The sequence below is a fragment of the Ranitomeya imitator genome, chromosome 7 (genome assembly GCF_032444005.1).
Source record: "Ranitomeya imitator isolate aRanImi1 chromosome 7, aRanImi1.pri, whole genome shotgun sequence".
NCBI lineage: Eukaryota > Metazoa > Chordata > Amphibia > Anura > Dendrobatidae > Ranitomeya > Ranitomeya imitator.
In genome coordinates, this window is record NC_091288.1 from 47,048,925 (window position 1) to 47,074,193 (window position 25,269).

Sequence of the window (25,269 nt, forward strand, 5' to 3'; positions counted from 1 at the left end):
CATGAAGTGAGTTTTGCAAGTGTGGCGAGTTCTGCGCGTGGCGAGTTTTGCGCGGCGACTTTTGTATTTCAACTTTTATGTGGCGAGGGTGGTGTATGTGTGGTGAAATGTGTGCTGAGGGTGGTATGTGTTCAAGCACGTGGTAGTATACGCGCCCCCTTCCCCCCAAAAAAAAGAAATTCATGAATTGCTGGGTTTTTCTTCATTCTGCCAATGGTACCAATAAAAACGTCAACTCGTCCCGCAAAAAAACAAGACCTCACATGACTGTGGACCAAAATATGGAAAATTATAGCTCAAAATGTGGAGGCAAAAACTATTTTTTGCAATAAAAAGCGTCTTTTAGTGTGTGACAGCTGCCAATCATAAAAATAAGCTTAAAAAACGCTATAAAAAGTAAATCAAACCCCTCTTCATCACCCCCTTAGTTAGGGAAGCATAATAAAATTTAAAAAAATGCATTTCCATTTTCCTATTAGGGTTAAGGTTGGGGCTACAATTAGGGTTTAGATTACATTTACGGTTGGGATTAGGGTTAGGGGTGTGTGAGAGTTAGGGGTGTGGTTAGGGTTAGGGTTGGGATTAGGGTTGTGTTGGGGTTAGGGGTGTGGTTGATATTAGGGTTAGGAGTGTGGTTAAGGTTATGGTTGGGATTAGGGGTGTGTTTGGGTTAGCGTTTCAGTTAGAATTAGGGAGTTTCCACTGTTAAGGCACATCTGCGGCTCTCCAAATGCGACATGGCGTCCGATCTCAATTCCAACCAATTCTGCGTTGAAAAAGTACTGACCCGAAGAATAAAACTGCTATATCAATTTTAATCAAAACGTGGAACGGTATAAACGCCCCCCTCCCCCCCCCCCCAAAGAAATTTACGAATTGCTGGTTTTGGTTCATTCTGCCTCACAAAAATCAGAATAAAAAGATCAAAAAATGTCAAATGCCCGAAAATGTTACTAATGAAAACGTCAACTCATCCCGCAAAAAACAAGACCTCACATGACTGTGGGCCAAAATATGGACAAATTACAGTTCTCAAAATGTGTTGACACAAAAACTATTTTTTGCAATAAAAAGCGTCTTTTAGTGTGTGACTGCTGCCAATCAAAAATCCGCTAAAAAAAAAAAAAAAAAAACGAAAAAGGGGCATTCCAAACTAGACATGGCGTCCGATCTCAATTCCAACCAATTCTGCTTTGAATAAGTAAAACAGAGCTCCTTCCCTTACAAGTTCTACCGTGTGCCAAAACAGGGGTATCCCAACTTATGGGGTATCAGCATACTCAGGACAAATTGGACAACAACTTTTGGGGTCCAATTTCTCGTTACCCTTGGGAAAATAAAAATTTGGGGGGCTAAAAAATCATTTTTGTGGGGGTCTACTTTCCAAATTGTTGTCACTTGTGGGGGGTTTCAATGTTTAGGCACATCAGGGGCTCTCCAAACGCGACATGGCGTCCCATCTCAATTCCAGTCAATTTTGCATTGAAAAGTCAAACGGCGCTCCTTCCCTTCCAAGCTCTCCCATGCGCCCAAACAGGGGTTTACCCCCACATATGGGGTATCAGCATACTCAGAACAAACTGTACAACAACTTTTGGGGTCCAATTTTTCCTGTTACCCTTGTTAAAAAAAACAAATTGGAGCTAAATTAAATTATTTGTGAAAAAAAAGTTGTGTTCATTTTTTTTTTTTTTTAACATTCCAAAAATTCCTGTGAAATACCTGAAGGGTTGTTAAACTTCTTGAATGTGGTTTTGAGAACCTTGAGATGTGCAGTTTTTAGAATGGTGTCACACTTGGGTATTTTCTATCATATAGACCCGTCAAAGTGACTTCAAATGTGAAGTAGTCCCTTAAAAAAAATAAAAATAAAAAATGGTGTTGTAAAAATGAGAAATTGCTGGTCAACTTTTAACCGTTATAACTCCCTAACCAAAAAAAAAAAAATGTTGGTTCCAAAATGGAGTTGATGTAAAGCAGACATGTGGGACATGTGACAAGTATTTTGGGTGGCATAACTCTGTGATTTAAGGGCATAAAAATTCAAAGTTGGAAAATTGCGAAATATTCACCAAATTTCCATTTTTTTTCACAAATAAACGCAGGTAATATCAAAGAAATTTTACCACTAATGTGAAGTACAACATGTCAAGAGAAAACAATGTCAGAATCATTGGGATCCGTTGAAGCGTTTCAGAGATATAACTTCATAAAGGGACAGTTATCAGAATTGTAAAAATTGGCCGGTCATTAACGTGCAAACCATCCTTGGGGGCAAAGGGGTTAAAGAGCAGATCAACAACACTACATTAAATCAGACTTTATTTGCATATAACAAAACATAAAAACACACAAAAAGGCACATTTACTGACGTGTGTACCGGTATATTACATATATAAATATAGCTTAGCATTCAAGTACAATACAAGCTCTTCCTATGTTCGTTACAGAGTAAGTAAACCTTTGTAATTGTATTTTCAAATTTCAGAGCAGGGTAGGGATTCGATAGAAAGCATAGGCTTCGTAGCCCATGCTTTCTATTGAATCCATACAGCAGGCTGTGTAAACGCTCAGGCAGGCTCCATTCTCCTAAGCTGTGCACCTCTCGAGAAGGATGAGCGATCTTAGGATCTGGACTCTAACCAATCTGCTTATAATTACAAAGTGCAATGAAATATGAAAAATCAATTACAAAATGTTCAGCTACTCTTTATTGTAAACATGAACCAAACAGCAAACGCATGTAGCAGGTCCTGTGCGGGAATTGCAGAATGACATGACATTTACCTACAAAATTAGCAGTCAATACTATAAAACTAAAATACTATTACGGGCGCTTCTCACTCAAGGGAAACAAAATATTCTGTGGAGATGGTATTGATGTTTGCAGATGCACTTTAAAAAGGTACAGGCTGTGGTCCATTCACCATCCAAACACACGCACACACATGCACTCAGAATAATATACAAATACCCTTGATACAAAAGATGTTCACCCAAACCCTGTTTTTTTACAGCTACATGTAAAATAAATAAACCTGCAAACTCATTACCTTAAAATACTCAAAATCAAGAATAAAACATCAGCCATGGATGTCTTATCAACGCTTGTTACTGGGCCAATGACACATCCAGGCCAATTCTAGCATGAAAAAAGGGTTAAATATCAAGTGTATATCCCTCCCAAGTGCTATACAGTGCTAGAGGACAACAAGAAATGGCACATTGTTGTGGCTGTGAGGCAGATCTAGCTAGAGTTGTCAGGGGAAGAGGAATCTCACAAACAAACGTGTGAGGCCTAAGCTGCCATAAACTAAAAAGGACGGATATAGCACATTCACTCTGTCTCCATCAAGGACTCTTCACCCTCATTAACATTCGTAGGCGGCACAACTTCTTCAGGCACAGCTTGAGACCCCTCTTTCAAAGTTTCATCAGGTAACTCTGTGGATTTTTCCTCCTCACCAAGAACGTCTTCAGCATCTGGAGTTTCTTCCACCTCTGATGGATCTGCAGAAAGGGAGGGTAACGAAGAAGAAAAAATATGAAGTGGGAAAAAAAACATCCATATATTCAGATATCCAAAATGTTAAAGGGAACCTGTCACCCCCAAAATCGATGGTGAAGTAAGCTCACCGTCATCAGGGGCTTATCTACAGCATTCTGTAATGCTGTAGATAAGCCGCCGATGTTACCTGAAAGAGGAGAAAAAGAGGTTAGATTATCTTCACCCAGGGGCGGTCCCGCTCCGATGGGTGTCTCAGGTCCGGTACAGCGCCTCCCATCTTCATTCCATGACGTCCTCTTCTGGTCTTCACGCCACGGCTCCGGCGTACTTTATCTGACCCGTTGAGGGCAGAGCAAAGTACTGCAGTGCGCAGGCGCCGGAAAGGTCAGAGAGGCCCAGCACCTGCACACTGCAGTACTTTGCTCTGCCCTCAACAGGGCAGACAAAGTACGCCGGAGCCGCGGCGTGAAGACCAGAAGAGGACGTCATGGAATGAAGATAGGGGGCGCCGGAGCGGACCTGAGAGACCCATTTGACCGGACCGTAGCGGGACCACCCCTGGGTGAGTATAATCTAACACAGGGGTGTCAAACGTCATTCCTCGAGGGCCGCAAACCATGCGTGTTTTCAAGATTTCCTTAGCATTACACAAGGTGCTGCAATCATTATGTGTGTAGGTGATTAAATTATCACCTGTGCAGTACAAGGAAATCCTGAAAACATGACCTGGTTGCAGCCCTCGAGGAATGCAGTTTGACAACCCTGATCTAACCGCTTTTTCTCCTCTTTCAGGTTACATCGGAGGCTTATCTACAGCATTACAGAATGCTGTAGATAAGCCCCTGATGACGGTGAGCTTACCTCAACATCGATTTTGGGGGTGATAGGTTCCCTTTACATAGAATACTATAGAACATCTAAAATATACATTTATCGTTTTTTGGCATTAAAAATTATTACATATATGCGGATGAATAATTATTTTTTAGGATGGTGGGGGGGATTTACACTTAGCCACTCTCCAGTAGAACAGGAAGTGACTAACCTGATCACTGAGGCATGTGATAGGCTGCAGCAGTCAGGTGACTAGAGCAGCGTGTCATCTGTTAGCGATAAACTAGAGCCACCTGATCGCTGCAGTTAACTCCTTAATGACCGCCAATACGTCTTTTAACTGACTTGAGATATTAGAGAATAGCCTCCCCATACAGGTGACAATCCAGCAGCTGTCGGCTGTCCACTATAGCTGACAACTTGCTACATCAGCCATGATCAGTGTTTGCACCGTCCAAATCTGTTTAACCCCTTAGATGCTGCTGTCAGTAGTGACTACATCATTATCAATGGTTATCAGAGTGTGGGGGCTTCCTATTTATCCCAGTTGGTGCCCTCAGATCATGATTGTGTGGTCCTGATGTTTGCCATGGCAATTCATGACCAAATAGCCGCCTTAGAGTCTGCCGGCTGTTGTAACCTGTTCAGAAGTTAGAGACATTTAGATGGTAAAAATGCACATTTTCATTTCTGTCATGTCACTTTGCATTAATTCCTATAAAGCTCCTGAAGGGTTAATAAACTACCTGTCAGCAGTTTTCAATACGTCAGTGGGTGTGGTTTTTAAAATGGTATCACGTTTGGGGGTTTCCCAATATATGAAACCCCTAAAGTCACTTCAAACATGAATAAGTCCCTAAAAAAATAAATTTAGTAAATTTCCTTGAACAAATGAAAAATTACTGCTACATTTTTAAACCTCCTAAAATGCTAAAAAAATAAAATAACGTTTTACAAATGATGCTGATGTAAAGCCGACATGTGGGAAATGTTATTTATTAATGGTTTGCTGTGGTATGACCATCTGGATTAAAGGGATAATCACTCAAATTTTGAAAATTGATAATTTAACATTTTTATCACGTTTTTGATATTTTTTATAAATAAACACAACGTATTGACCTAAATGTACCATTATCATAAAGTATAATGTGTCACGAAAAAATAAAGTCAAAATCACTGGGCTTTGTTGAAGCGTTGCAGAGTTATTACCACATAAAGTGACACTGGTCAGATTTAAAAAATTTGGCTCCGTCACTAAGGGGTTAAATATGCGCTTCAGGAATTAGGTCACTGAAAAAAAAGGGCATTAGCAATTCCTGTACATCTGCAGACCACTAGACGAGGTGAATACACAGTTTGCACCCATCCCTTGCTGTTGTAATATTTAAGGAAACCGATAGAATGACTACCAGAAGAAGTCTGGTTTTCCAGTTCTTCAGTGACAGCCTGTGAAATACTGGTGGAACTCTGCGAGTCTGATCTTGGCATTCTCTCAAGGTTTAATTCTTGAAGTCGTGGAGCTTGTGGACGAGTTTTTCTTGCAGGATTTAGGAAATAACAGTATGCACATCTGAATGCTAAATGGAAAAAAATATAGGTACTGGTATTAAAAAAAATATAAAAATGTTGTACAAACATTCTGCAAATAAGACAACATAATATTCTCAAAGCTATGTTGGATATAAAGTTCTCTAAAAGATTGTTGAGGTATACAAACGCTGTAGGAAAAATAATAAAAAGTGTTTGGTAGTCCATGAAACTGAAAAAAAAATTACCCTAGTTAAAAGAAGTCTGAGGACAATATAAAAACTATCATTTTATAATACATGAAAGGATGACCATGTTCAAGATTGATGAGCGTGCGCTGCTGGATTAGAAGAGAGCAAAATACAAAAATAGCAAGCCTTTACTATGAAGAAACAGAAAACATACAAGAATTCAAACAATTCTAATTTTGCTCATGGCCATCACGAGTGATGTAGCCTTTGTAATACATTGGTAATGTATACAATGAATTTTTGTAGGCAGCCCACCACTAAACTGACCAGAAGACAATGCTTTCTCTAACTTCAAGGAGAAGTACTAAGTGTGTTCTGCATGGCGTTTGTGTTCTTGAGAAAAAAAGACTGCAATGGAGAAGGGTCCTAAATTGGAAATTTTTACAATATCTTATCCTTTACAATATCTTATCCCTACTTTAAGGGTTTTTTTTATTAAAAAATAAAAATCAAAGAAGAATTAAGAGTAAAATTTCAATCCGATCATTTATGATCCAAAGTGCCCTAAAAAGCAGTAGCCCAGGTGCAACAACCCATCTCTGCTGCTCCTACTGGCTTTATACTCTGTTCGCGATTGTAGGGGGCTGTTCACAGATCTGCAGTGGATAGCGTAAAGAAACCAGGCTATAAGACAAGGAGAAAATCAGATGGAGAGGAAATAAGTGCAATACAAGATCTGTGCAGCTACATGAAAGAAAAGGCAGGGGAATCCTGGATACAAACAAACCTCACATCCAGCCTATATTACAGGTGGAGGAACTCCCATAAGAGAGAAAACCTGACCTGCTCTCCCACCAGAGAACTCACGCAGGTGAAGTGTTGCCGGAAGGCGTGTAGTACGGTCCTGATAACATTGGGAGATGCGCATTATCAATTTCGTGTCGACCTGGGAATGTTGTCGCCTCGGACAGATCTCGGGTGGGGGAGCAGGTGCAAGAGAAGAGTGACCGGTCAGTCACAAGACAGGAGGACAGCGGTGAGAGGAAAAAGAGGCTGGGGAGATGTAGGTGCAGGCCAAGCTCCAACATTTTCGAGCTCATTTGTATAAACATTTGCCAATGGAGTCTTTAAAAATAAATAAACAGAAAATAAATAATGGGGGCACGAACTTTTAATGCAAAAAGGTATGGATGTCAAACATTTCAGAAGCTTTACATAGACAAAGTTGGTTTCAGGTCCATATCCCTGCTGACCGGATCTCTTTATGCTAAACTACATGCACGGAGACCTAAGCATTCCTGCAGTAGAGATAGCTACTCAAACAAAATTCCATGCACAAACGAAGGAAAAGTTATCAGGATGTGAAGGCCTGCAGCGTGGACATAAATTACATCTAGATGTCCCCAGGAGCAGTTTTTGTGCACAGACCTTTAACACTGAATGCACTTCTAATACAAGAGCATGACTATTTCAGTCTGCTGGGAGTGGCCACAAAAGATCAAACTTGAGATTACGGTCTTGACTTGGCAGAGTTTCTCAACTTAAGGTACCTTCACACATAACGATATTGTTAACGATATCGTTGCATTTTGTGACGTAGCAACGATATCGTTAATGAAATCGTTATGTGTGACAGCGACCAACGATCAGGCCCCTGCTGGAAGATCGTTGGTCACTGAACAAAGTCCAGAACTTTATTTCGTCGCTGGATCTCCCGTGGACATCGCTGGATCGGCGTGTGTGACACCGATCCAGCGATGTCTTCACTGGTAACCAGGGTAAACATCGGGTAACTAAGCGCAGGGCCGCGCTTAGTAACCAGATGTTTACCCTGGTTACCATCCTAAAAGTAAAAAAACAAACAGTACATACTTACCTACCGCTGTCTGTCCCTGGCGCTGTGCTTCTCTGCACTCCTCCTGTACTGGCTGTGAGCGTCGGTCAGCTGGAAAGCAGAGCGGTGACGTCACCGCTCTGCTTTCCGGCCGCTGTGCTCACAGCCAGTACAGGAGGAGTGCAGAGCACAGCGCTGGAGGACAGACGGCTGTAGGTAAGTATGTAGTGTTTTTTTTTTACTTTTAGGATGGTAACCAGGGTAAACATCGGGTTACTAAGCGCGGCCCTGCGCTTAGTTACCCGATGTTTACCCTGGTTACCGGCATCGTTGGTCGCTGGAGAGCGGTCTGTGTGACAGCTCTCCAGCGACCAAACAGCGACGCTGCAGCGATCCGGATCGTTGTCGGTATCGCTGCAGCGTCGCTTAATGTGAAGGGGCCTTTACCACGCTAGCTGCTTTCTGCATATCTGCTGTAAAGTGATCGGCACGCAGCATCCCAATTCAGGGACACAAAAGACCTGCGGTTTGCAGAAAGGACGGCAAGCTACAGGAAAAGGGATTCCTTCCTTGCAAAAAGCGAGTTCTTTAAAACTAATCCTATACTTACTTCTTGTGGAGGTTTCAACTGCAGAAACAATTGCACAGTTTAAACAGATTAATTGCGTGAAGGGGAAAAGGGTTAGAAAGCTGGACTGTAAATGAAATCCAGCACCCGTCTAATCAGGTGCCAGCTTTCATTAATGCAGTCCCAAAAACGGTGCTCGTTTCTTTGTAGCCAGTAAATATCCAAAGCACATAACAAAAATGCTGTATGTACGCAATTAGAGGGAGCTGCATTTATAAAAAGGGACAGAACAAGGCCTAAAGTCTGCACTGACATTGCCATTACATAAAGCAGACAACCTACAGTAAGACACGGCAACATAAAGGGATACTTACCGACATACTCAAATTCTTCCTTCAGGGCCATACCATTGTGAGAAAAACATTGCTGGCAAATCAAAGCGTATCTAATGAAAGAAAACATGGATGTGAAAATTTAGATCAAGGGATCAAACAAGTAGAGGAGCAATATGCAGACAATTTTAGGACAGCGCAAAAGAGAACATTTCAAAATCAACATTTGTTGCCGACCCTCCAGACAAGTGATACATATATGATCGCTGGGGGTCCGGATGCTGGAAGCCACACTGATCACAAGAACATGGCTCCTGAAGTCTCCTGTTCGAATGGAGGGTTAGTGAATATGTGCGGCCACGGATCTATTCACTGCCTAGAGGGGCAGTAGTCATACATGCTCACTACGGCTCCATTCACAGGGGTGTTTAGGAGCCAGGTTCCGTGCTCGGGGGGCCATTTGCCGACAGCCTCACTGGTGAAATCCTATATTTATTCTCCATCCTGTGAATAGTTAATAAAATGTTTTTCAAAGCAAAACGGATTCCCATCTCCCTGAGGTGCCAGGTTACACAGACTATTATACTCCATAGAAAGGGGAGGGTGAGAAAGAATGAAGAGCACTTCAAGAATGCTGGATTCACAGCTGCACAGCTCAGTACAGCTGTAGAATATCCTCTCCAGGCTCCCTGAAGCATATTGCTGCTTTCTTAGAATGAAAGAAGAGCAGGAATCCCTAATTTCTGTGTGCGGTGTATTGGAGACTTTATAGCATAGAGTTTCCGGGTATAAACAAACTTAGTTGACTTCTGCAAGAAATCACCAGCTGATCGGCTGCAGCCTTCACTATTCAGTCTGAATAAAAGAAAAACGGTTCCATGTCAAGGGAATAGTGAAGGCTGCAGACGATCAGCAGCTACTGACTGGCTGCAGCAGTCACCTCACACTGCTTATACAAAGACAGAAGCGAGGGACACAGGGTTAAATGGAGAGGGGAGGCTCTGGCACAGGAGGAAAGTACAGTATTATTCCTTTTTTACTCTCTGCAGCACTCTGGGGAAATTAAATGGGATGTCCGACATTTTATCAGAATCATAGGGTATGGCTTGATCTAATTTTAAATTGACCAATTATGCACTAGAATATTCAAAATGAGAATCAGGTATATACCCCGGCAACCATATGATCTAATGTAATGAATGGGCCGCTCTTCTCATTTTTATGTTCACTACAAGCATCTAGGACATTAGTCTTCCACTCTCTCCATCTCCCCAAAGCATATTTTAAAAGCAATTAAGCTTTACTCATTTTTAATATCACAATTATATTTCATTCATTCCCCCATTTTAATGATGATCAGATTAATGACCGCTTGACTAACGCATCTCCAACTTATTTAATGGGTATAGAAGAGCTATTATAAGTATTAATGATCCATGAAATCTAACATGTAATCCTATATAGATCCAGTATATTCTACATTCAGTCAGCTTCAGATAAAGACACAATATGATATTGTTCAGATACGTAAATTGTGTCTTAAATCTGAGCAAACATTCTACGAAAGGAAAACGTGCAGAGTACACAACTGCTGCCGCCAGCTAAATGACGGAGACGCAACGCATACAGATGGAAATTGTGACGTTGAAATGAAGCCATTTATACAAGATATCTTATGGGGACCTATAAAATACAGCCAATGGATCTCCGCAGAAGCATAGGAAAATATATTTCTGATGTTGTAAAGTTAAAGATTAGGTAGCTATCAGAATTTATGGTTTATCAGATGCTGGATGAAAGATTCTCAGTTATTCCTTGCTCTACAATATACATATATATGGTAGTTATCTAAGGCATTGTGAAGGATATGGACACCTTAAAAGAGGTTGTCCAGTCTAAAACGATAAGTCTGCAGGCATTCTATATGACTGCAGACCTTTGAAGTCTTACATTGTACGCAGTGTGAGCGATGAGGATTCTCCGGTGTCAGCAATAAGTATACTCCCGGACACATTCCAACTAGATGGGCGCAGCCTCGCTCAATGTCATCAGACGTATTGAGTAAGGTGAGAAACAGTCTAGTCGGATTGTGGCCAACAGTATGCAAATTGAAGACCATTTTTTACCACGTAATCACTTTAAAATGGCAAATTTTTTTTCTTCTTAAACTTAAAATGGTGTGTATACATATATATATTTTTTTTTTTTTTTTTTTTTTTTTTTTTAGGGAAAACCCTTTTTGTAATTAGGTTGAATTAAAAATGCTGCACCATTTGCATTCTATGACTTCTGAGTTGCATTATTGCTGGCTGCAGAAAGAGTTTAATAAAGTTAACCAAAGTTATTTCCAGGACCCTGATCCAGCATGCACCCCATCACTATGCGGCAGGAAGAAATGGGGTAGTGCGAACTTCCTTGGCCAGAAAAAACAGTATATAGTGCAATATCAGCTGCAGCAGATACACAGGTCAGCCAGTGAGCATCAGACATCAATAGGTTAGAAGGAGTTTGTGGATAAATCCTGTTGACAGCAAGGAGACGAAGACATCCCAGTGTAGTAAAAGGATTGGATTATTTTGACGCGTTTCGAAGTACAAGGCTACCTCTTCAAGAAAACTACATGTATCAAAGAAGTAACCTTGTACTTCTAAACGCGTCAAAATAAAAAAATAAAATTTTACTACACTGGGATATAGGTCTTAAATCCTGTGGGCAGCGCGGAGACCATCCACAAACTCCTTCTAACCTATTGATGGCATTCAAGTTCTGGCAGAGGAAGTTCGCACCCCCAGATCTAACTGCCAGGGAGTACCGGACCAGGGCCCTGAAATTTTCTATATTTGCCAAGTTACCTGTTCTGAGGACCGTCACCAACCAAGTACTCAATAACTCTATCCACAGCACCCCTCTCTCGTGGAAGAATTGGTCTTGCGAGTGGAGGTCCTGGTGGATGGACACCTTTGGAAAAAGAAAAAAAAAAAAGTGTTGCAGAATAGAGAAGAGAAAAAAAAAAAAAAAAAAGATGCTGGCTAACACGTATAATACGTATATATTGATTGGAGAAATTGGCAGTGGTCATATATTCCCCATATACTACAAGTCGTTCACCGAATCAGATTTTACCCATGTCTTATATTATAGGAAACGGAGACCTTCTAGGAGAATTATTACTTAAATATGTAGGCCTTGGCAATTCTACCTGAAATTAAGAATGGTTTACACAGTATTTCCCAATATAAACATCTCAGAGCTGTCCCATAGGAGCTGTAGTTCGGATGTGTGATAGGTCAGCATCTGCGACAATCAGGACATGTGCAAAGAGGTGAAATATAGGGACATTACCAGTACACATCACACGTGCTGATATATCCCAGACAGAAGGGTCACTCACTGACTATATGACAGACCTTTTATTCAAGAAAATGCAGGAACACTAAACTCGTATAGGGAGAGGTTTAGAAATCCCTTGTGCGCCAAACCAGAATTGTAAAAAGGTCCTGACAAGGATGACACCATTTTTGAATAGTCTTTCTTATTATCCTGTCTAATAAAAAAAAAAACTAAATTATAAAAAGCAGATAAAAATCACTGTATATATCAGACATCTGTGCACATTTATACAGCCCTGCGCAAGACCAGCATCATGCAAGACTTTGTATGAAAAGTCTGATGTTCGGCTAAGGCCATGTTCACACAGTGCGTTTTTTACTGCGGAACCGCAGCGGTTTTGCCGCTGCGGTTCCGCAGCTGTTTTCCATGCAGGGTACATAACAATGTAACCCTATGGAAAACAGTCACTGCTGTGCACATGATCCGGAATTTCGTTTAAAAAGCCGCGCAGAATAGCTGCGGCAAAAAAGAAGGAGCATGTCACTTCTTTTTCCTGAACCGCAGCGGTTCTGCACCCATAGACCTCCATTGTGAGGTCAAAACCGCAGTAAAACCCGCAGATCAAAAATATATCTGCGGGTTTTACTGCGATTTGATGTGCAGAACCGCTGCAGCAGGAAGTGCGGGGGAGCGGGCGGAAGTGCGTGGGCGGAGTGTGGCTGCCCCCCCGTGCTCCGATGCCCCCCCCCCAGTGCTCCGATGGGCCCCAGTAACAGGAGGCACATAAATATCTTCTTTCTTAAGATGGTCTTTGGATTCATGCTCCTCGCCAGCCATGCATCTTGTTATTCCCGCTGTTACAGACAACAGTAATTAATACAAACATCAGCGCAATTATCGTAGGACTACTGGTCATTTCTGTAGGCTTGGCATACTCTCAGCTACCTGCTGGTTATTAATTCTCCAACATATGGGATCACAGTAGCAAGGAAACTTACAATTGATTTTCCCTCCACAAAATCCTATGAAATATGAATAGGAACTACCTAATAACCACAAGATGCTACTTTTTGTAACTTAATGACAAAAATATAGACTTGCCAAATGAAGCAGACAGAGAAAACTTCCGGCTCGGAGGTATAGGCGAGAAATTCTTCAGGGGCCGAAAAGTGTGTTCAGACATTAACACTTTATGATTGCTAGAAACCGATATTTTGTAGGTCTGTACTGGAGCTCAATATAAATGTGAGCAACCCGTGAGGCCATGTATAACGCTAGCAACGCTGGTTGGATGCAGATATGCAAAGGTTAGCCAAAACCGTCATCTGCTACTCGGGTTAGAAACCGGCCAGCTTCCCAGATGCTCTCCTCACAGCAAGTGTCCAAGCACACAATGGCCAGGCAATTCAGCAGCCCCATTCATTCTCCTTACAGGGAAACAACATGCATGATAAGAAAGCTGCAAACCACTATTACATGATGTGAATCTAGATCAACTGAATGGCTTTGTGCATTAAACGCAGTGCTATTAGTAAAGTATAGAGTTGAGCACAAATATTCGCAGAACCCTGTTCATGACGTCACAGGCGCCCGGATGCTGCAAGTCGCCTTCTAGTGTGCATTTCCATAGCAAAAATCAAACGCTGATCCTCGGATTTTTGCCACAAATCTACATGCAGTGTGGATGCATGGGGAGGGTTTGTATAACCCCAAAATTTCTGTGATGTGGATTGTGGAGAGATTTGACAAGATTTTGAGACAGAAGCTGCACCAAATCATACCCATGTGAATACACATGGTCTGAAGGGAAGGAAAAAAAAAAATGAAAATATCCATCTAGCTATCTAAATAAAAAAACATCTCTATATCTCTATCTATATATCTCTATCTACACACACATTATATATTTTATATATATATATATATATATATATATATATATATATATATATATATATATACACATAAACACACACACAGTACATATTATACTATATACCACTACTATTCACCCCAGATTTCTGAGATACAAAAAGTTGCAAAAATATTTTTATGCAGACTAAACTTTGGGGGGGAAGATGTAATGTACAGGCAGAAAGCGCTTCAAAGTTAAGCTAAAGAAATGCAATATGTAAAGCATGCAATAAAAGTACAGAGGCGAGGCTAGCTTACATACAGCCAAAGGAAAAAAAAAAAAAAAACTAAAACTTCTTAATCTCGCCATCAGTCTACATAGTCAACGTTCCTAGACTGATCTGTTCTTGTACGCGCTATAGATAAAAGCTTTAAAAAGAAAAAAAATGAAAGAAAAATATATACAGGTATTTGTAAAGTAAGAATATATATTCTAGACGCGTTTGCCTTTATAACGGATCCATATAAATCTGAAGCTTTCCTAAACCTGGGGCTGTAAAAAAGGTAGGTTATATATCGTTGACTACAGAACACTGCAAAGTTTTATTGCCATTTAAACAAAGAAGCCATAACAGCTAAACGAGCGGGCGCAATAGGCTTCAGTATCGCAAGGTGCCAGCTGTAAAGAGTTATGGCTAATTGAATATGGAACTCCTGCTTAATCAGATAACGTTGTTCCTATTTCCAAATGAAATGCCATTTCCATGGTGTCTGAATATTACCTGGTTTATTGGTAACCAGAGAAAAGTATATAAACTGTAAATAACAGTAAGTGCTCTGTTTACCCATTCCAGATATTGCAGTGGCAGGCGATCCCGGGCGTCTTTGTACGAGGCCTGACTGTAATCCTGGCTGAGCAGTCCGCTCAGGGGGTCCACCAGGAGCAGAAGTGTCCCTTTGAAGCCCTGGAGTTGCCGCCAACATCCCTGGAACTTGGGAAGTTCCCTGGCTTGTGTTTACTGGGGTAGACACACTTAGATTTCTTTGAGCTGCCGTCCTCTGGCGCAGATCTGAGGGAAGTGTGTACAGTACATAAGAAATTTAATGATTCTTTACACCCTGCTGAAAGCAAGTAATAGAGATCAAGTAACACTATAAAACTGCTCACAAAGCGGATGAAAAACAAAAAAAAAAAAAAAAAGAAAAATGGTGCGAAACTAGAAGTGCAAAAAAAAAAAAGTTTTGGAACAGAGGGCTGTGAATACACGACAATCGACAAACAGCAGCACATATGATCCTTTAATGTAGGGCAAATTGCCATTTTTGCTGTGGAGTGTATTACTCTTTTTTGTAGAATTTTAAGAAAGTGCTACAATAGGTTTTATATCTATTACAAATATTATCTATTGATTTTTGCATTCATTAGATCAATTTTGATAATGATGGGCAACAAAAAAGTTTGTACCCATGTGATGGAACGGATGCATTTTCCTCCTTTTGACTTCAAGATACAGAAGTTGCTTGGAATTGAAAACTGCATGTAGAATTTGCTGTACGTTTTGACAGATGATATAGCAATGCAGTTTTGCATTTACCGTATATACTCGAGTATAAGCCAAGAATTTCAGCCCATTTTTTAAGGCTGAAATTGCCCCTCTTGGCTTATACTCGAGTCATACCCAGGGGTCGGCAGGGGAGGGGGAGCGACAGCTGTCTAATAATAGTCACCTGCTCCTGGCGCGGTCCCTGCAGGTCCCTGGTTCTCTGGGTGCCAGCAGCTTCTTCCTGTAGTGAGCGGTCACATGGTACCGCTCATTACAGTAATGAATATGGACCCCACTCCACTCCCATAGGGGTGGAGCTGCATATTCATTACTGTAATGAGCGGTACCATGTGACCGCTCAATACAGGAAGAAGCTGCCGACCCTGGAGAACCAGGGACTGCACTTCGCCAGGAGCAGGTGAGTATAACAGTGCGCAATATTCACCTGTTCCCCCGACGGCCGCCGCTGTATCTTCCCCGTGCTCTGCAGCGACGCGTTCGTGTGCGCGCCGTCCTGTGCCTGATCATCAGTGCAGAGGACGGGGAAGACACAGCGGGGCCCAAGAGGTGAGTATGTCTTTTTTTTTTTAATCGCAGCAAGAACATATGGGGCAAATATCTCTATGGAGCATCTTATGGGGCCATGTGCAGCATTATATGGGGCAAATATCTCTATGGAGCATCTTACGGGGCCATAATCAGCATTTGTGGAGCATAATACGGGGCAAATGTGTCTTATGGGGTCATTATTAACCTTTGTGCAGCATTATATGGGGCATATTTTAATATGGAGCATCTTATGGGGCCCATCATGAACTGTATGGAGCATCTTATGGGGCCCATCAAACTTTATGGAGCATTATATGGGGCGTATTTTGTATAGAGCATCTTATGGGGCCCATCATGAACTGTATGGAGCATTATTTGGGGCTCCTGATTCAATATGGATATTCAAAAACATTTAACCTACTGATATCTCAATTAATTTTACTTTTATTGGTATCTATTTTTACTATTGACATTTACCGGTAGCTGCTGCATTTTCCACCCTAGGCTTATATTCAAGTCATTAAGTTTTCCCAGTTTTTTTGTGGCAAAATTAGGAGGTTCGGCTTATACTCGAGTATATACAGTAAGCTTTTGGTACATTTCATAGAACTGTGCAATCAACTTGTAGATAAAGAGAACTTGTCACCAGGTCAAAAGTAGCCAATTTTTAGTCTTATTCTATCTGCTCACCTGAGGGTTCAGGTGTTTCAGGGTTTTGCTTGTTTAATGACCGCCAAAAAGTACCAGAGATGTGAGCAATTTTTTATTGGCTTTACCAAGAGAGTTGCTCACAAGACTATGGGGGCATGCTTATAGGCTACTGTGCATCATTAAACCGAGAGCGACACTCCCCTTGTGAAGACCATAAGAATCAGTACTAAATGAAGTCACATCTCTCTGGAAACATATAGTGCATTTAAAAAAAAAAAAAAAAAAAAAAAAAAGGGAGGGGGGGGTCAAAGGCCAAGACTTATTTTTTGTTAAACATAGCGCTCAAAATAAAATTCCGATAAACTATGAAAAGTAGATGAGCGAATTTGATCGGGTCAAGGCTTAGTCGGCACGGTATAGCGTTCACCGAATAAGCTGCAGAGGGATCCCAGCTTCCAGGATCGCTCCAGCTGACCAGCTGTTTGGCTCTGCAGCTTCATGGGTCGCAGCTGCGACAGGCACGACACATGCACGGAGAGCCTGTTTCTTGAGATCTCCATGCATATGTTGTGCCTGTCACACAGCTGCGACACATGCAGCTGCGGGGCCTAACAGCTGATCAGCCGGAGTGATCTAGGAAGCCGGGGTCCCTCTGCAGCTTATTCGGTAAGCGCTATAGCTTGCCGAAGAAGCCCTGGCCCAATCAAATTCGCACATCTCTAATAGTTACCAATCTGGATTAAAAGGGTTTGGGGAGGGGAGTTAACGCCACACACAAAATCAATTTACAATATTCCCAAAATTGCAAATCCTCTTTGCAAATTTAGGAAATAGTTTGTGCCAACTGCCATGGGAATGTACAACAATAACATTAGGGTTAAATCATCATGGTAAATGCCTACTTTATTTCTCTACATTTCAGTTCACTCGTTGTGTATGTCCTATTCTAATGTATAATGTTCTTCTGTCAACTCCACTGTCATGTCAATTAAGTAATTCATTTTATGATTTTATGATTTAAGTTGTGCTGCTGTAATACCATAATTTCCCACGGGATCAATTAAGTGTATCGTATCGTATCTTCTAGCCATACATCTTCTAGTGATCCCAAGAACACGGCTCTGGCGCTATGGGAATGGGACTCTGCAAAGAACCGGCCTAGAATTGTTTCAAACCCTCAGGAGTTCCATAAATCCAGAGCTCTTAGGATCACTGGGGTTGTATGCAGGGCTGTGGAGTCGGAGTCGGAGTTCGTTTTGGTTGGAGTCGGAGTCGGTAGAAATGTACCGACTCCAGCTTTAAAAAAAAATGTATTAATATTTCATAATTGAACTTTCATATGAATTTTATAAATGTTACTCAAATATATATGTTCTATCAAACTATGAACAACAGTGATAACCAGTTCTGCTGGAGATAGAGACATTTCTTACTTCTTGTGTGTCACTGTTCTCCACTGCCCTTATCTAATCTTATACTTGGTTAACCTCATGCTGCCCCAACCCCCCTACTTACAAATGTATGAAACTGAAAGTGAAAATGTGTTGCAAATTCTTAGTAGTAACGCTCCTCCTCTAGACTAGATGTTTGGTGTGCGTCTTCCAAGCATCTCTCAGCTGCTACTCAGAAGAGGAAGACTGTAAAAGGTACCGTCACATTAAGCGACGCTGCAGCGATCTAGACAACGATGCCGATCGCTGCAGCGTCGCTGTGTGGTCGCTGGAGAACTGTCACACAGACAGCTCTCCAGCGACCAACGATGCTGAAGTCCCCTGGTAACCAGGGTAAACATCGAGTTACTAAGCGCAGGGTCGCGCTTGGTAACCCGATGTTTACCCTGGTTACCATTGTAAATGTAAAAAAAAAAAAAAACAGTACATACTTACATTCCTGTGTCTGTCCCCCGGCCTCAGCTTCCCACACTGACAGTGAGCGGCCGGCTGTAAAGCAGAGCGGTGACGTCACAATTGTGCTTTACGGCCGGCGCTCTGTCAGTGCAGGAAGCTGAGGCCGGGGGACAGACACCGGAAAGTAAGTATGTACTGTGTTTTTTTTTTTTTTTTACATTTACAATGGTAACCAGGGTAAACATCGGGTTACTAAACGCGGCCCGATGTTTACCCTGGTTACCAGTGAAGACATCGCTGAATTAGGGCAGCACGGTGGCGTAGTGGTTAGCACAGCAGCCTTGCAGCGCTGGGGTCCTGGGTTCTAATCCCACCCAGGACAACATCTGCAAAGAGTTTGTATGTTCTCTCCGTGTTTGCGTGGGTTTCCTCCGGGCACTCCGGTTTCCTCCCACATTCCAAAGACATACTGATAGGGATTCTAGATTGTGAGCTCCATCAGGGACAGTGATGATAATGTGTGCAAACTGTAAAGCGCTGCGGAATATGTTAGCGCTATATAAAAATAAAGATTATTATTTATTATAATCGGCGTCACACGCGCCCATTCAGCGACAAAATAAAGTCCTGGACTTTTCCCCAGCGACCAACGATCTCCCAGCAGGGGCCTGATCGTTGGTCGCTGTCACGCATAACGATTTCGTTAACGATATCGTTGCTACTTCACAAAAAGCAACGATATCGTTAACGATATCGTTATGTGTGACGGTACCTTAAGAAGTATTATCCTTTCAAACAAACTTTGCATCAGTTAACCGAGTTCATGAGGAATAAAGGTACCGTTACACTAAACGACTTATTAACGATCACGACCAGCGATACGACCTGGCCGTGATCGTTGGTAAGTCATTGTGTGGTCGCTGGGAAGCTGTCACACAGACAGCTCTCGCCAGCGACCAACGATCCGGGGAAAGACTTCGGCATCGTTGAAACTGTCTTCAACGATGCCGAAGTCCCCCTGCAGCACCCGGGTAACCAGGGTAAACGTCGGGTTACCAAGTGCAGGGCCGCGCTTAGTAACCCGATATTTACCCTGGTTACCATTGTAAAAGTTAAAAAATAAAAAAAAAAACAGTACATACTCACATTCCGATGTCTGTCACGTCCCCCGTCGTCAGTTTCCCGCACTGACTGTCAGTGCCGGCCGTAAAGCAGAGCACAGCGGTGACGTCACTGCTGTGCTCTGCTTTCCAGCCGGCGCTGACAGTCAGTGCAGGGAAGCGAACGGCGGGGCACGTGACAGACATCTGAATGTGAGTATGTACTGGTTTTTCTTTTTGTTTTTTTGTTTAACTTTTACAATGGTAACCAGGGTAAATATCGGGTTACTAAGCGCAGCCCTGCACTTAGTAACCCTATGTTTACCCTGGTTACAAGTGAACACAGCGATGACAGCGGGTGGTCAGCGACCAAAAAAAGGTCCTGATCATTCCCCACGACCAACGATCTCCCAGCAGGGGCCTGATCGTTGGTCGCTGTCACACATAACGAGATCGTTAGCGTGACGTTGCAACGATATCGTTAACGATATCGTTATGTGTGAAGGTACCGTTACAGTATTACTGACCACTATATCAGTTGTACGACCTGGCAATTTTGTACAATTGTTTTTAGGAAAAACAATTGTCATTTGGATTGTGAATGCAGAATTAAAAACCTGAGAATGTCAAAGAAGCGTCACATTAAATCAGCTGTATTTGAACATTTCACCATCACTCAAGATAGAAAACATTATGTCTGACAGTGTATAGATTTCTTCTTATTAACTGCATAAGTGTTTATTGCATATTTACTTACAAGAGTTTAGAAAAGTTTATAAAAGTTATTTGCTATATTCTAATAAATAAAGTTTTTGCTCTAAGTGGTCTGATTACTTATATGATGGTGAGAAACTGAATAAGCACGATGTTAATATTTGACAACAGTAAATTTATTGTTACAAATTGGCCATTTATGAAGGAGTCGGAGTCTGAGTCGGAACCTGATAAAATCCAGGAGTGAGTCGCAACTGTGGCTTACCGACTCCACAGCCCTGGTTGTATGGATGGAGTATAACTTGTAATGTTGGGAATAACCTTTAAAAGAGCTTGAATTTAATATATCTTACACAGGTCATTGATAGTCTATATAGCTAAAAAAAAAAAAGGCTACAATAGAAAAGCATTAATTTAATTTAGTAAAGGCATTCTCTGGTACTGCTAGAGGCGTATACATGCCGAGTACGTGCTGTTTGATGAAGAACATAATTAAATGTCAAGTACATACATGTATCAAATGCTCAGCATAAGATTGTCCAGAGATATTCTTCCAAAGTTCACAGTAATTTCATCGTAACCATTTTGATCTTATACAAGGACATGGCAGTGTCACTTAGGAGCACATGTACAAGACCATGTTTTAATGACCTTTATACTTTGCCAGTGAACGGCATTAGTGTCCTAACATACAAAACACAAAGTTTTCAATCACAGAGGATGGCCATATGTACAGATCAGCCGGTTTATTAAGCTCTTATTTCTCATCAGTATGTGGCTCTTTATTGCTGATAACCATAAGCACTGTGTCCCTGGCGTAATTAACACCTTAGATGCTGGAGCTTGAGTATGAGCAATTCTTTGCCACATTATAGTTTTGTTTTTTTTTGTTTTTTTTTAAAGTGAAGGGGATACAACACTATATCTATATATATATATATATATATATATATATATATATATATATATATATATATATATGTATGTATGTATGTATGTATGTATGTATGTATGTATGTATGTATGTATGTATGTATGTATGTATATATATATATATATATATATATATATATATATATATATATATATATATATACATACACATACACACACACACACACAGTAGGAACAGTGGGAAAAAAGGTTAAGGCTAGGGTCACATTGCGTTAGTGCAACCCGTTTAGCGCTAGCGGGTTGCGCTAACGCAATGTTTTTACTGTGGCCGCGTCCCGGGGTCGCGGTAACGTCCCCGCTCTCGCAGATCCCCGATCTGCGAGAGCGGGGAACGGACCGCGGGCGCGCCTCGGACGCTGCAAGCAGCGTCCGCGGCGCGCCAGGAAACACCGGCGCGTCGCTAGCGCGTGCCGAACATGGCACGCGCTAGTGCTGCGCGTTCCCATTGCCGTGAATGGGCGCGCTAACGGACGCGTTGCACGGCGTTAATTTCGCCGTGCAACGCTGTCCGTTAAGCGCGTTCCCATAACGCAATGGAAACCCAGCCTAAGGGAAAGGGAAGGAAGAGTATGGCCAATTTCTAGGCACTGCTGGTGGCAACATCCTATCAATGAGCAACACTCAACATTCCCCTAAACAAAGCTGGAGTAAAACGTCTGGTGTAAAAAGCCATGAATTTGATGAACATGTATAGACATGCCCTACTACCCTGGCTCCTTCTCAATTTTCTGACGTAAAAGCGCTCATGAATCTTTTAAAAAAATCTTTCATAAACTTTCAAAACCAGCTCACAGTGAACTTAAAGGGCCAGTGTCACCCCCTCCAGCCGTTCTAAACTAAAAGAGCCACCTTGTGCAGCAGTAATGCTGCAGTCTAACAAGGTGGCTCTTTTAGTTTTTGTTTCTGTTATTCCCACAATAAATGTATTTATAATTTCGCTGAAATACCTATCTTTGTCCATGGAGGCGGGACAGAAGCCTCCTCTTAGAAGCGCCCAACTGCCGTCAGTCATCTGTTGGGTTGATTTTTGCCGCCCCCTCAGCGCTATTAGTGTGTGAAATCCGGCGCTTGCGCTCTGCTCTTCTGCCTTGCGCAGGTGCATAGAGCATTATCCGTCCGAGCGCTGGTGCCGTGTTCCTTTCTGCGCCTGTGCGGTCAGTGCGGCCAGCCTGTTACTGAATCCCCGTCCCGCACTGTCTTATGCAGTATGCACAGTGGGGGGCTGGGATTCCTGGGCATGCGCACTGCGCTTGTCAGACGCTCCACAGGTCCCCCGCCTTCCAGCGTTGTTCTGTGCGGCTGTTCCAAACGCCGGCAAGGATACCTTTATATTCCGGCAACGCTGAAAGGCGGGGGACCTGGGGAGCGTCTGAGAAGCGCAGTGCGCATGCCCAGGAATCCCAGCCGGGGATTCAGTAACAGGGTGGCCGCACAGGCGCAGAACGGAACCCGGCACCAGCGTTAGGACGGCAAATGCTCTATGCGCCTGCGCAAGGCAGAAGAGCAGAGCGCAGGCGCCGGAATTCACACAATAACAGCGCTGAGGGGGCGGCGAAAATCAACCCAACAGATGACTGACGGCAGTTGGGCGCTTCTAAGAGGAGGCTTCTGTCCCGCCTCCATGGACAAAGACAGGTATTTCAGCAAAATTATAAATACATTTATTGTGGGAATAACAGAAACAAAAACTAAAAGAGCCACCTTGCTAGACTGCAGCATTACTGCTGCACAAGGTGGCTCTTTTAGTTTATAACGGCTGGAGAGGGTGACAGTGGCCCTTTAATACATACCCGTAGTTTAAGGAATGCAAGTCGAATCTCAATGGTTACTATCGGCAACACTGACTTACACCGTTCTTATGCATAAGGCGCAATTCAAGTATAGATAAGTACCTTGACCTTGCCTTGGAGTGTTCGGTATTCCAGCAGGAGTTTCAAGTTCCTTCAAGTGCAAAAATAAATAAAAATAATTAGAATAACTCACTAGTAAAAAAAATAAATAAATAAAAATATATGTCCTGCCCAACAGAAAAAAAAAATATTCATAAAAAATAATTGCAATACATGCAAGTTATATACGCTTGCCTGGAAGTAGATAGGAGTAATTAAATATACATTATGATTTAAAAGGGGATAGTCTTGCAAAGTCAACATTTTTTTCAGAGCCCAAATAAGCAACAAAAGGTTAAAAATACGAAGAAAAGTTACCATTTACAGTTGATAGGGTAGCACTATCCTTTGCACCCTTCAATACGATCTTGACGCTCTACACTCACCTTTATTTTCTTTGAATCTGGATCAAACCTTTCCAGAATGAGTTTAGCTGCTTTGTAAGTTTCTTTCTCCATCACTTCCTCAAGCTGAGATATGAAGAGATAAAATCGGGCTTGAAGACTTATTTCATACAAAAGTTGTTAAGTAAAACCATTTTGTGTAAACAGCAAGGAAATGTATGGAGATAAATGGTAAGGAAAACAGGTATACAGCGCAAGAAACAGATACTCTGGGATATCTTTCCCTGTAGAGTTTGCCTAGAATTCCCGTACAGGAAAACATCATGCTCAGAAGAATCCACACCTGTAATCCACTGCCCAGATGAAGTACCTTTTCCCACAGCCAACAATATGGTACACATTGGACTGAATGCATTATAACTATGATTTAATAGGAACTTTTATATACCACCAACATAAAATCGCCGGCACCTTACAAATCAGTTCATATACAACTCATATCAGACATTACAGCGTACTACATAATTCCACAATTCAATGAGGAGGGGAGACCCAGCTAACAAGAGTTTACAATCCATTGAAGAAACAGGTGTGATAAAGGGAGAAGAAAAAAAAAGTACTTGTGTTGTATTGTTCAGTAATCTTCACAACAAGGAGTATCCATGTAAAGCTGAATGAGCCTGTCCTCCAATGTCTGCAGTGGGTACGGAAAGTATTCAGACCCCTTTAAATTTTTCACTCTGTTTCATTGCAGCCATTTGGTAAATTCAAAAAAGTTCTTTTTTTTCACATTAACCTTCGTCCTGCTGAGTAGGTACAATTGTAACTATTCCATTTTAAAATTGCAATAACTTTTTTTTTCGAAAAGCCGTAGAGGGCTGAAATTTCGTGACATCTCTGCAGTTTTGGTTCAGAATATATTGGCCAAATTTCAATAAAATATATATGAAGGTACAATTGTACCTCTGCAGCCTGTTAACGTTGTAAAATTATGCAGCCTGACAAAGGTTAATGTACACTCTGCACCCTATCTTGACCGAAAAAAACCCAGAAAAAAACAAATTATCACATGATCATAAGTATTCAGACCCTTTGCTCAGACACTAAGTCACATGCTGTCCATTTCCTTGTGATCCTCCTTGAGATGGTTCTACTCCTTCATTGGAGTCCAGCTGTGTTTAATTAAATTGATAGGACTTGATTTGGAAAAGCACACACCTGTCTATATAAGATCTCACAGCGCATGTCAGACCAAATGAGAATCATGAGGTCAAAGGAACTGGCCAAGGAGCTCAGAGACAGAATTGTGGCAAGGCACAGATCTGGCCTCCATAATCCTTAAATGGAAGAAGTTTGGGACCACAAGAAGTGTTCCTAGACCTGGCCGTCCAGCCAAATTGACCAATTGTGGGAGAAGAGCCTTGGTGAGAGAGGTAAAGAAGAACCCCAAGATCACTGTGGCTGAGCTCCAGAGATGCAGTAGGGAGATGGGAGAAAGTTCCACAAAGTCAACTATCACTGCAACCCTCCACTAGTCGGGCCTTTATGGCAGAGTTGCCCGACGGAAGCCTCTCCTCAGTGCAAGACATATGAAAGCCTGCATAGAGTTTGCTAAAAAACACATGAAGGACTCCCAGACTATGAGAAATAGGATTCTCTGGTCTGATGAGACGAAGATAGACCGTTTTGGTGATA

The 25,269-nt window shown here is 41.9% G+C and overlaps 1 protein-coding gene across 1 annotated transcript in view; it reads right to left on the reverse strand.

Moving 5' to 3' along the window:
- Nucleotides 1-2,305: 2,305 nt before the first annotated feature.
- The window catches only part of LNPK (lunapark, ER junction formation factor), an 88,588-nt gene continuing 65,624 nt past the window's right edge, over nt 2,306-25,269 (reverse strand). The window contains exons 7-13 of the mRNA XM_069733188.1: nt 23,617-23,700; nt 23,234-23,282; nt 14,828-15,052; nt 11,651-11,756; nt 8,841-8,911; nt 5,756-5,923; nt 2,306-3,511 (exon numbers count right to left, since the gene is read on the reverse strand). Coding sequence (XP_069589289.1) covers nt 3,339-3,511; nt 5,756-5,923; nt 8,841-8,911; nt 11,651-11,756; nt 14,828-15,052; nt 23,234-23,282; nt 23,617-23,700 — 876 coding nt within the window. The 3' untranslated portion in view covers nt 2,306-3,338. The remainder of the gene's footprint in view (nt 3,512-5,755; nt 5,924-8,840; nt 8,912-11,650; nt 11,757-14,827; nt 15,053-23,233; nt 23,283-23,616; nt 23,701-25,269) is intronic.